Source organism: Aspergillus tanneri (genome assembly GCF_003426965.1).
Source record: "Aspergillus tanneri strain NIH1004 chromosome Unknown AapTan_1_pilon_pilon_pilon, whole genome shotgun sequence".
In the NCBI taxonomy this organism is placed as follows: Eukaryota; Fungi; Ascomycota; class Eurotiomycetes; order Eurotiales; family Aspergillaceae; genus Aspergillus; species Aspergillus tanneri.
Genome location: NW_022984628.1, coordinates 1,967,458 through 1,979,557, shown reverse-complemented (window position 1 = coordinate 1,979,557; position 12,100 = coordinate 1,967,458). Strand labels below are relative to the sequence as shown.

At 48.1% G+C, this 12,100-nt stretch overlaps 2 protein-coding genes across 2 annotated transcripts; one reads left to right on the top strand and one right to left on the bottom strand.

Annotated features, from left to right (window-relative positions):
* Positions 1–39: 39 nt before the first annotated feature.
* Positions 40–2,658, top strand: ATNIH1004_002677 (putative mitochondrial respiratory complex I chaperone (Cia84); the record flags this gene model as incomplete). The annotated part of the gene is made up of 2 exons (XM_033567363.1): positions 40–2,432; positions 2,490–2,658. 2 exons carry the CDS (start codon positions 40–42, stop codon positions 2,656–2,658), a joined length of 2,562 nt encoding a protein of 853 aa, XP_033429358.1.
* Positions 2,659–3,053: 395 nt separating this feature from the next.
* On the bottom strand, positions 3,054–6,549 carry GDH2 (glutamate dehydrogenase (NAD(+)); the record flags this gene model as incomplete). The annotated part of the gene is made up of 4 exons (XM_033567362.1): positions 3,054–3,087; positions 3,156–3,256; positions 3,323–6,156; positions 6,231–6,549. 4 exons carry the CDS (start codon positions 6,547–6,549, stop codon positions 3,054–3,056), a joined length of 3,288 nt encoding a protein of 1,095 aa, XP_033429357.1.
* Between the last annotated feature and the right edge of the window lie 5,551 nt (positions 6,550–12,100).

Genomic DNA, 12,100 nt, shown 5'->3' with positions numbered 1-12,100 from the left:
GATGGTAGAAGCAAGGTCAAGGAGCTGTTGGAGGTTGAAATGAGTGGAGTCGAGTTTCTCGCCAAGAGCCGCATGACCAACCAAGTCGCCCGTTTGGCTCCGGGCATCAAGACGAAGACGATGAAGAATCACAACCACCTGAAGGCATGGTGCTGTCGCATGAATTGCCTGTCACCTAGCTCCCCATCTTTGTCTTATCTCTCTTCCTTCGCAACCATGCAATCCCACCTGACTAGACGAGTTTTCCGAGCGATCCTGAACAATGAGCCGTTGTCGTCCGCGCGTTGTCGAAATCGTCTCCTCCATACCCTCCAGAATAAACATTGGTCACGAAGGCTAGACCTCGTCAGCCCCAACTATGTTCAGCGACGCGGACTTTTCGCGTTCAATATGGCCCCGTCAGCCAGTCCCCAGCCTACAACCCTATCATCAGAGGCAGGGTTGCAGCCAATGAGGGACCTGATGAGGGCATTGACGGATAAAAGCAGAGGCCCGGCAACGGATGTTCTGGCAAAAGCCTTCCAGAATTTCTTTGCGGTGCGAGCTGAAACTCCGGGAGTCATCACCGGTTTTCAAGCCCGCCTGCTTAGCTTGACGTGGAAGCATTTGCGAGCTCACAGAGACGAGCTAGAACCCGAAGACTGGGAGGCCGTCTTTTCGACTGAGAGCCTGGAGAACATGTTGTTTGTCCTGTCGGAGATCCAATGTCTTCCAGAGTCGCGCTTAGTGGTTCAAAAAGTGGCCCGTTTCGCATACTTGGAACTCTGTGCAGACCATGGTTTCGGCTTCAACCAGATCAGTCGACCCGCCATCATAGCGTATATCAATATCCAGGCCTTGTATGGCAACCCCGAAGAAGCACGCCATGTTGTCGAATATTTCTGGAACAGGATACAGAAAACTAGCCCTTCCCCTTGGCTCACGGTCATAAGAGGATTTGCTATGAACAACGACAAAACGCAACTGAGACGGACTGCTGAGAAGCTTAACGATTATGGCATCAAATTTGATTGCACCTCCCAAGAGGAGTTGGTCAAGGTTCTCATTCGTCACGACCTCCCGGAGGCAGTCAAAACGATCTTTGAATGCCCTCTATTTGGTTGCGAAGAGCCGACCTTCGCCGCCAAAGAAGCCGTGGTGAAATATGCGATCCTCAAATCCGAAACGGCTTGGGCAGAACCCATATTTCGATCGCTCTCGCAAATTTCCATTACGGAGACCATGGGCATTACATTGCTCTGGGAAGCTGCACACGGCAAAGATGCGTCGGGCATTGCGGATATGGTTAGGCTGTTGGCGGCGAAGACTCCCGAGGCAAAGGAGTCGCTCGATATGTCCTGCGTGAACAATTTGCTGGAGTACGCAAACACAATCGGTGACCCTCGTTTGGCCGAGGAGTTCGCTGCCCTGGCTGCTCAATGGGGTCTGCAGGCTAATGTACAAACGGATCTCTTGCTACTAGAATCTTACGTTCAAGCTGGCGACGTCGACGGAATGCTTAGGGGCCTAAAACAGCTACGCGACACCAAATCTCTGGCCCTTGAAAACCTGCCACTGATGAATAAGCTCATCACGATGCTCTGTTTATCAGAGCAGGAGAACACCTCTATGGATCAGATCTCATCATTCCTTGACCCACTCTTTGAGAATAATGTGCGCCTGGAGTCCGAGACGCTTGCAGCACTGACCCGCATGCTACTCTCTCGTCATGACTGGGAGGGAGTCTCCGAGCTTCTCCGCCCTCGCCTAGCCCTGTATGATTCGGAGGAGCGAACGAGAGTTCGAAACGCGCTCACCGACTTTATCACGGATCAGTCTCAAGATGGCACCGACGCTTGGGAGGCATACGAGCTGCTGCGGCTTGCCTTTCCTGAGACGGGCGTGAGCATGCGAACCGATATCATGACTTCGTTCTTTAACCGAGATAGGAGTGATCTGGCATTCCTGGTATTCGGGCATATGCGGCAGGCTGAGGAGTTCTCACGGCGCCCGAAGCCCGACACCTATGCCAAGTGTTTCCAAGGGATCGCTCGCACCCAGGACACGCAACATTTGGAAACCGTGCACAATATGCTCAAACTGGACGTCGAAGTTGATCTGAATACGTTGTTGCTCAATAGGCTCATGCTTGCCTACGCCGCCTGTGACATGCCAGAAAAAAGCATGGAAGTCTTTCGTGAAATTCTCCAATCGGAGGAAGGTCCGTCGCACAAGACAATCGGTATCTTTTTCAAGTTGTGCGCCAAACACCACAATGGAGCGCAGGAAGCAATGAGAATGATGGAGAAGATCAAGGTTCTTGGCATCGAGTTGGACCGCCGGTTGTACACGGCATATATCGAAGCGCTGGCTGCGCAATGCGAGTTTGATCTTGCTACGGAGGCCTTGGAAAACATGCATAGTGAAATTGGGCAGTTGCCGACTCGAACCTCGTAAGTGCCTTCGCCCACTGTACAGCACCCATTAACATGGCTAACCTAGCATGCCAGAATCGGTCACTTGTACAATGCGATCCCGTACCAGTACTGGAAGGACGAAGTAGAAAAGTGGGCGAAGGCGAAATATCCGGAGTTGTGGGCTCGACTAGAAACAGTCGAACGCACAGAGCATGAAGAAGGGCTGAAGTTTGACATTAACAACAATGATATCCTGGTCTAAGTGAGATGAAAGAGATGATGTGGCTGTGGCTCGGGGCCGGATTCTATCACTGGCAGGTCTGGATATCCAGATCGATGCAATCCAATCCATACAAGATTTTATTATTATTATTAGTCCTATAAGGGAGCTATGTCAACGGTGCCGGCATCTTTGGACGGTCGACATGTACAATACAAATATTATATTTAGGCTCCTCATAAACTACGAAATAATCAGGTCGGGTTGAACGGGCCAAAGAGTGCATTAGAAATCTTAGTTTATCGTGACTTTTGTACACCATGCAATGGGAAGCTGTCATAATTAATATCCGTAATAGCACTGAACAATGTGCAACCATTTATGAAATCCGATGATGCCATGCTGCGAATCAAGAAACATCAAATCTAAGTAGTTGTCTATGCCTTAAGCTGGGCGAGACGCTTGGTCATGCTGGAAACGATGGGTCAGAGAATTTGGTCCGCCACAGATCACGTCCAGGGAATGAACGGTTCACTTACAAGTCAAAGAAGGAGAACTGAGAAGGGCCGCTACCATATTCGTATACGAAGCGGCTGGCAAGGTAGCTGCCAAAGATGGCCCGCAGGTAGCTCTCCGGAACCTAAATCCAGATAGTTAGTCGTTGCATTACTGAAAGGAAAGGGAAAGAGAGGAAAGAGGAACTCACCCGTCCAAGAATGGTCTCGAGACCAATCTTGTCCAAAAGAAGTTTTGGCAAAGCATCGCCCAGGACAGATCGGCGGAGCTCCAGGTTATCCCAGAGCTCTGTCTCCTGCAGCTCTTCGTCGAGTTTGGTGATGGCCACACTGAGGCGATCGCTCAGCACACTGCGGAGCACACCGGTTTGCATGTGCTCGCGCCAGATGGCTTCGAATTCAAGCGTAGCGTTCTGCTTGATGATCTCCTGCACCTGTCGGACGTAATCACTGTAGAATGTTGGCACGGTGCCATCTTCGCGAACGCACATGTTTTCAACGAACTCCTTGTCGTCGAAAGACAAGGAAGCAAGCACTTCGAGCGAGGACGACGTTACGCCACCCTTGTTGGCAGAGGCGTCCTTGAACAAAACACAGCCGGCTCTCTCGAGTCGAAGCTTGCTGTCTTGGGTGATGAACAGATTGGCGCCCTCAACCATATACGGGATGATAGACTTGCCATCCCGGATGAGCTTTCCAACAGTCGAAAGATCAATGGACTCTGGACGACCTCCGCAAGGAACAAACATATCGTACTGCTGGTCCCGGCGCAAATGGAATGTATTGCGGAAGGTCATTCCATTGTGGACAATCTCACCACTTGGCAACTTGACGTTACTCTCATCGACCAGCACCCGATAACCTTCCGCAGAAAGCTTCGATAGGTCAAATTCAGAAATGGTCACTCGCTTCTTAGCAAGTCGCACAAGCTCATCGTGGTTCAGGCCCTGGGGGTCAACAATGACACCAGATCCGTCCACAATAGCAGTGTACTTTTCGTTGGAGAGAAGGATCTCATTCGAGCCCAGGTCACCATCGGGGCCACCAGTTTGCAGTTTCCGGACAGTAGAAGGATCGATCTTCAACTTGCGGTAAATTCCGAGGACGTATTGTCGAACAGACAAGGTTGTCATGCCATAGGTATCGTGAGGGATGCCGCCCAACTTGGGGCTCTTTCCGGTGAAGAAAGACTTCCACCAGGGAGCGCCTCGGTTCCGCGCATGTTCGGTGGCCCAGTTCACAAGCTCGGCCGTGTTCTCGTCAGGTCCCATGAAGAGAATCTCGTCCTTTCCATGCAGATCAACAATCGGATCCTTGATCCCCGGGCTGACAGGCGGCAGCAAAAGGTCCAAGATACTATCAATGTACTTCTCGAAGGCGACACGGGCTTTGTCCTGGTGGTTCACGTCCAGAAGGATCACACCCTTAGCACCGCCTTCGGGGATATCCTTATTCTTGCGCTGCTGCGTGTTGGCCAGGTTATAGTTTTCGTCGAACAGTGAGCGGGCATTGATACTGTAAGCTTCCTTGTTCCTGCTTTTGACGATACGGATGCCTCCACGAGCGATGTCGCGGAACCGTAGATGGAATCCTCGGAACTCAGAGCTGATGACCAGGAACATACCATACAGGCGCTGGGGGTACTCATGTTCCGGCAGGAACTCCGGGTTAAGCCGAAAGCTGAGGGCCACCTTGGTGGGGGTGAAGAAGTTCGTCTTCAAAATCGAGGCATTAAACACACGGAAGGCGCTCATGACCATCTCGTCGTGTTCATTAGCCGCGGTGCTCGTGATGAGCTGCTTGAGCTTCGGGCCATCCAGAACCTCATCAACCTGAAGCCTGAGGTAACTCAGGGTTGGTAGAAAATCATCCTCGGCAGGGCCGCGTGTTTGCACGTAGTGGGTATTGGCAAAATCTAAGTAGAGCTTGTGGATGAGCTCCGGGTATTTATTGACGATCTCCGAGATGTAGTCAGAGGTGAACGTTTCGGTACGAAGCCGCTTCTTGATCTTAGCCAATAGCTCTGCATGGACGCTGTTGTTGGAGTCCAGCAGATCAGATAGAGAAATGTATTCGGAGCCCAGACGGTTGAGGAACTGCTGTACAAACACCCAGGCACAGTGCGCATAGATGGTTTCCTGTAAGCTAAGACGACCGCTGGCAAAGTGATGCTGGAATCTGTTTTGAGGGATACAGTATAGGAGAGAGACTTCTTTGATGATCTGATGGATAGCTGCCTCGATGGGTGGATATTTGGCGGCGATCTCTGCATCCTTCACGGGGCGCAGGTAGAGAGAAATGACGGTAATACCGTTGGAGAAGTTCTCCAGGTACTTCCGGGAACTTGTCAAACGGTAGTAATGGTACAGATCGGAAAGTGCACTGAACAAACCCATGGCAGAACCTTGACGATAGGCAATGACCAGTCTCTTTTCACGACTTTTCTCGATCTCAAACATCTCGATGACGGGACCGGACCGAGCAACGGCGTTGCTGATGATCTCCTGGTAGATGGCCTTGGTATTGGCCGTTGCCTTCTGCAGAAACCTCTTCTCACCGATGATATCGATATTGGTCTCATTGGGGCCGGGGTTGGGGTTTGCGAACTGGCACTTGTACACGAAGTAGCAACGGAGCTGCTGACCATCATCGCCAGGCATCGAGGTTGGCGACCGGAAAGTCTCTACACGGTAGCTGTTTTCCGGGGTCGAGCCATTGATATATTTCTTGTCAATTCTTTGCTCGTATCGTGGACCATCGACACTTGCCATGCCGGGTTTGCTGGTGTCGATATAGACGGCATGATCTTCAGCCTCCTTGTCCAGACGGATCTCGAGCTTCTTGTCATCACGGGCGTAAGCTGCAACCTTGGCCGCATAAAGGGAGAGGATTTGGGTGACGATGGCATCCACAGATTCGGTCTGGAAATAGGTATCGTCGATCCCAAGCTGATTGTAGAACCATTCGGTTTCTCCGACGACGAATTCGCTGGGAATGAAACCTTTGCTCTCCAGCTGGTCCATGACTAAACCGTTGAACCAATTGTTAGTCGGAACAGGGACGAGAGCTGCCACGAGAGACTCTTGATTGCTTGCTTACCTTGCTCCATCTGCTTTTCCTTGCCCTCAAACTTGGCAGCAACATAGCCGGGATCTTCCTCCGACAAAATGCGGTGCGGGCTACCACCTGGAATGCCCAAATGGGTGGGCTGAGGAGAGGGTTGGCGCAAACTTGACCCAGCAACATTGTCCAGGGTCTTGTTGTGAGGGTGTCTTTGAAACCCAATGGGAGTTCCAGCGCCTGAATAAGAGCCATCGTTGCTGCCGTACAACTTGGGACCGGAGCGCACGGGGAGGGCATTGGCGCCATTGACCTGCCCTTCCAAATGCGGGGTCGAAGATGGTGCGGGGGATACCATGGTGGTGGAGGATGTGAATAGACGGTGTCAAAGAAAGAGCAATTGGGAGACGGAGGATGATAGATATAGGGATCTAAAGAGCACAGAGCGTGAGTCTCAAGAGTGGTTGAGCGGGACTCAAGTGGCGCACCCTCTAGAGGGGAGGCAAAACGCAGAGAGAGAAAAGATAACACCGCGGGGGGCAAGGAGAAGGGGAAAAAAAAAAAAAAAAAAAGTACGGAAAATACAGATAGAAGAAAATTGGCGGGCTGTAGCTTCACCCTCCAGGAGACCACGTACCTATATAGAAGAAAGAACTTTAAAGGACTTGCAGAGTGAGTCTTAAACCCCTCTATATTTTGGTGGGGGGAAAAGTTGGGGGAAGGCGAGAATAAAAAATACAAATTAAAAAAAAAAAAAAAAAGACGGCAGCAGTTGAGGTTTTAACAGGAACCAGGGAAACAGCAGACCAATGATACACGAAGCAACAAAGTAGTTTCAAAAGAACTTGCTGCTAAAAGCCATGCAATCGACACGTCACCGTGGAATTAAAAAAAAAAAAAAGAAAAGAAAAATCAAATCTGTCGGTTGGAGCGTGAGGAAGAAATAATTAAAGTTGAACACAGATAATGGCGGGGTCCGTCTATCAAGGTAGAAGGGGATGAGATGAGGACTGTATGAAGCTATACCAACGACGACGACAACAACAACAACCTTTAGACAGGTCAATAATTGATTTGTGATTGCTATGTGTCATCGCTCCCCGGACCTGACAGCAGACTCGGGCTCTTTTATATCCCCCGAACAACAGCATCCGTCATCCGTCCTCTCTCTGAGATCATAGTCATACCCGGCTCTATGCGATCGGCCAGGCACGGGACCGGTCCGGGGGGGGAGCAAAAAGGAAACAGGAGTCTTGAATTCGTGGATTTGCCGCAAATCCTGGTCAAACAATGTGGACCGAGTGGACTCCCAGTCAGTTCTGTTGGATAAGTGGAATAAATCAGAGGGCTTGAAGGTAATGCATGGATTTCCCTCCTCGTTGTCCCAGCTGTCAGGCTCTTTCTGCTAGGTACCTAGTCAATAGATAAGATCATACTACTATCCCTACTCTATCTTCTCTTCTGTGCCCCCTGGCCATCGTCTTCCAAGTTTATTCTGTCCCTTTCAATTCATTCAAACACCCATGAGAGCAAACCATCTAAAAGGCTTTGCGGGTTCTACTACCAAGGTTGGAGGGGGCGCAGATTCCCAGTTGGGAATAGGCTGAAATAGTGGCAGAGGGAAAAACACCGAACGTAGAAGACGTGATTGGCCATCCGGGGCTAAAATTGGAAAAATTGCCTCAAATGGCTGGAGTCAGCCGTGGCTTCGGAGTACATAATCAATCGTTCGGTATTGGTATTTCACGGCTCCCCGGGAGGGCTAACATCCTGGGAACTTATCATCTGCCGACATCCGTATGTTCCATATGTACTCCATAGTCGCCATGCTTGTGGCGTCGTATATAAATAGGTCCATCCGTAGGTATCATTTCCAACACGCCTCAAACCGCCCAGGACGCACTACTACCTACTAGGTCCTTTTATCTAACCCGATCATAGGAAGTCTAGATCTCCTCAGGAAAAAAGTGGAAAACCCTCCCCCGATGATGAAATACAGGCAGTATTCTCGTGTCCTGGTCACCTGATAAGCGTCTCCACTTAGTAGGGCTGTAGGTTTGGAAAAGCCCATTTTGGTGTGTCATGGTGGCTAGTGAACTGCAAATCATCGCCGCCGCTCGTTGCATGCAATCGATTCTGCATGTTTCTGCTGCGTAATAAATGCTTCCGAAAATGCCTCAATTTCGTAACAAATATTGCTGACGTCGGGGCTGGTGATCTCTTTCTCATCTGGAGGTGGTCCTATCCGCAGCCATCTTACTGAAGTATCAACATTGCAGCCGTCAGGATTCCTGCTGAGGGTAGAACTGATTTGGATGTGTTTTATATATCTCCGTACGACTTGGTCTCTATCTTCTGAGCCATCCAGCGACCACCTAAATTCTATAGCACAGCCATATGTCTAGCAATAGAATCTATCTGCATAGAATTCAACGGAGTCGAACCGAAGACATTCCATATAGTACTTGCTTGATACACGTAGAGATTTCATTCACGTACTGCGGGGTTGGACCATCCCCAACATCCTGAATCCCGTACCTGGACCAGGCCCTATGCCTAGTGGCTTGCGGGGTGCACCCGCCTTGATTCGGCGCTGACACAAGAGGCCCCTCAATGTCGAGTTCTCATTATTAAAATGGCTCACTCCAACTTCGATCCCCCATGTTATTACCCCATGAAAACCATATCCGCAAACAAGAATGAGGAACGAAGTTACGCCCCACGGGCCGGAGGGGAACTAAATCCAAGGGGCACAAAAAGAAAAAAGAAGTAAAATTTTTTCCCTCCAAGGTGGGGACAGTAGACGGCACTCGTCAACCTTCTCACGTAAACCAGGGGAACTCAACTGGAGTACTTGGTTGCCACGGAGTACTCTGCTTCCAAAGGCTTCTGGGATAATCCCAATCAAATCATCGTTGGCTACAACTTTTTCTCGCCAAGAAATTTTGTACTGGCAACGCCTTATTTGCGTTATATAACAACGTACTCCCTGCTCCGTACAATCAGCTTCTTTACCGTCTGTGGAGATCCATTTACACAGATGTCAATGCAGAATATTAAGGCAATCGCCGCATTGAAAGGATAGTGTAGGTAGAGCAACTTGATGTGCCTATCACATCATGACATCGTGTGACGATGTCGTCAGCAGCTGAAGAATCACCGCCAAGATAAAAAATTGGTTCCTCAATATGTTGAGTCTCGTGCCTAGTTGAGATTGTTCCATGGAATACGGAGAGCCTTGCATGTACGAGCCTTTTCATTGGGGAAAAAGTATCAGATCGCGATGCGTCCAGATCATCCGCGTTAACATACCAAAACCACCTTTACGAAGAAAGTTAATTTTCAATCAAATACCTCAGCTGGGGATACTAGATAAGATTAGGATCCAAAGATAAGTACTTTGGAGGTAGTTTGCTCGGGACTCCAGAATGCAAATGATATCTCACAGCTCATTTAGACTTGGAGACAATGCTACAATACGTTCTAGACAAGCAAGAAATAAGCCTAAAGTAGTGGCTATGTAGCTTGAATAAGGCAATTCTTTGATCAAAATGTGAGATGATGGCATCCACTCGTTGGCTCATATATCTCTTTTTGGTAGCTGGAGTATGGACTACCAGAGTCTTTCGATTATATACTATCTTTGTCCAATTCGCTGAACTTCTTGTCACTGAGTTTGATGCTTGCCAATTATGTAAACCATCGGCCTCAAATAACGTAACTCCCAAGCTGACTGCCAACCCTAGCGGCCCGCCATTCTTGGTATCCTATATAAAATGGCACTTTTTGGCCTTGAATATTTCAACGTATAAGCTTTTAGAGAGCTATAAACTGATAGGATTAATTCAGACAACAATGTTCTTCTAATGTACATAGGTTTTTCTAGCTAAAATTAACTGGTTCCATAAGTAATATATAGTATATCTATCTGTATTAAAAATTCTATTAGTTTATATTTATATAGAGTTATTGTTGGGATATTCAAGGCCAAAAAGTGCCATTTTATACGGGACACCAAGAATGGCGGGCCGCTAGGGTTGGCGGTCAGCTTGAGAGTTACGTTATTAGGTACTACCAAGATAGGCTCCAGGCAGAGAGAGACTCGATACAATGCACGTAACATAGCATTACCCAATTAATATGTGTTATGATTGACCCGGTGCGAGTAACTACTATTTATAAAGTTTAGAGAATTAAACATGTAGCTGGTCCTAAAAGTGATGCTGGCAATGTGAGGAGTATATTTACATACAATTTGCCCCAGTAGGGTGGTAATCTTACTTATATTATAGCCACGGCCAATCTAATTGCGCAAATATGAAACTCGATGGTTTGTGTATAGCACACAAAGGGTATGGGTTGCTGTGTGGTCGAGATATTAAACACGTTGAGCGTTGATCCCGAACATCTTCAGATATATGCACATACTATAGAGGGCCTTCATAGCAATGCGATGAACTTATTGAGCTGGGTAGAGTGCTCTAAAATTGACACTAGACAGAGGGGGTGAGTGAGACTAAAGGTGTCTTAGCAGCATAAGACCGAATACGAGCCTCTTCCTACTCGAAGTATATAATATCCTGGACATAGAACTAAGTACTTTATTTAGAACCTTCGAAGTGTATCCTAACTGATGTTGTATGGAGTCAAAAATAAGTCTAATGCTGTTACTCCGTAGACTAGTTAGATGACTTGACAGAACGGCGGACAAAACTGATGAATTGTCGAGAACAAGCGGTGAATTACAACCAAATGCGAACAGCGCTATTATAATTGCTACGCTACACTCCGCAATAAACCTTATTCCCAAGAAATAGTGTAAATTATCGTGATTCTTTACCGCTTATTGGTAGAGATGAACTATGCACAAGTGGCCCTGTGCTCCGTGGTTGTGTGTACTTTTAAGCATACCAGATTATGCTCTCTATTGTCTATTGCAAACAAACTCGACCGAGATTAGGCACAACTGACAAACTGGAAGATGTGGTTTTCTTAGATTTTATTTACTCTGCGTTATAATCTTTCTTCTGAATGTTATTCATCGCATCCCTACAAATTGGTCTTGCTAGAACTTGCAATGAGAAAGTATGTCCTTTATGCCTATTGTAGCTATATAGCTACTGGGTATAAGGAACACAAGCCCTACTGATAGGAGAAGGAAAATAATTATTCTCCTAGGGTGTTACAAAGCAAGGGAAATCTGCTGCATCACCCTATAGTGGGTGAGATCAAACACCACCTAACCAACCTGTTCCGTGAATGCTACAGATTTAATTATGCCTTCCTCTAGTCTGAATAGGTGAAAAGGACTCTAGGATAGGTAGCTAGGTATATATGCTCTTTGGATGGATGGTATACATAGTCCTGCGACAGGAATTTGCGGAAGCACTTAACAAATGTCCTCAAAAAAAAGGGACATGTGAGATAATCCCTAGCACCGAAGACTAGTCTAACGCACATTCCTTTCATTTCCGCCCTGAGTCTAGCCATCGCCCTCATCTCCGATCGCCTGGGCAGACCCCGGAGGATCGCCCGGTTTTATGTACCGAGGATAAATAGAAAGTTTTGTACCCCAGAATTCCGGGAAATGGGGATGATGAGGTTCTCCTGGTCAGGTATGGAGTAGTACTCCGTTCCTACTCGAAGTAGCACACCATGGGAAAGTCACATTGTTGGGGCTTGTTTATTTACATCCAGGGGAATGCGGTCAACGAACTACCTACCTACTTTGGCCCTTGAATCAGACTGACTGAGTTGGCCGACTTCTGGCCTTTATTCCTTCCCTTCCAAGGAATCAGACTAGTCTTTTCTGGCTGCTTCCTTGATTCCTTGGCAGCTCCCTTTCCCCCACAATTCCCCATGCACACGTATGCTCCCCATAATTCTTCCTGCCCCTTTGCTGCAGCCCA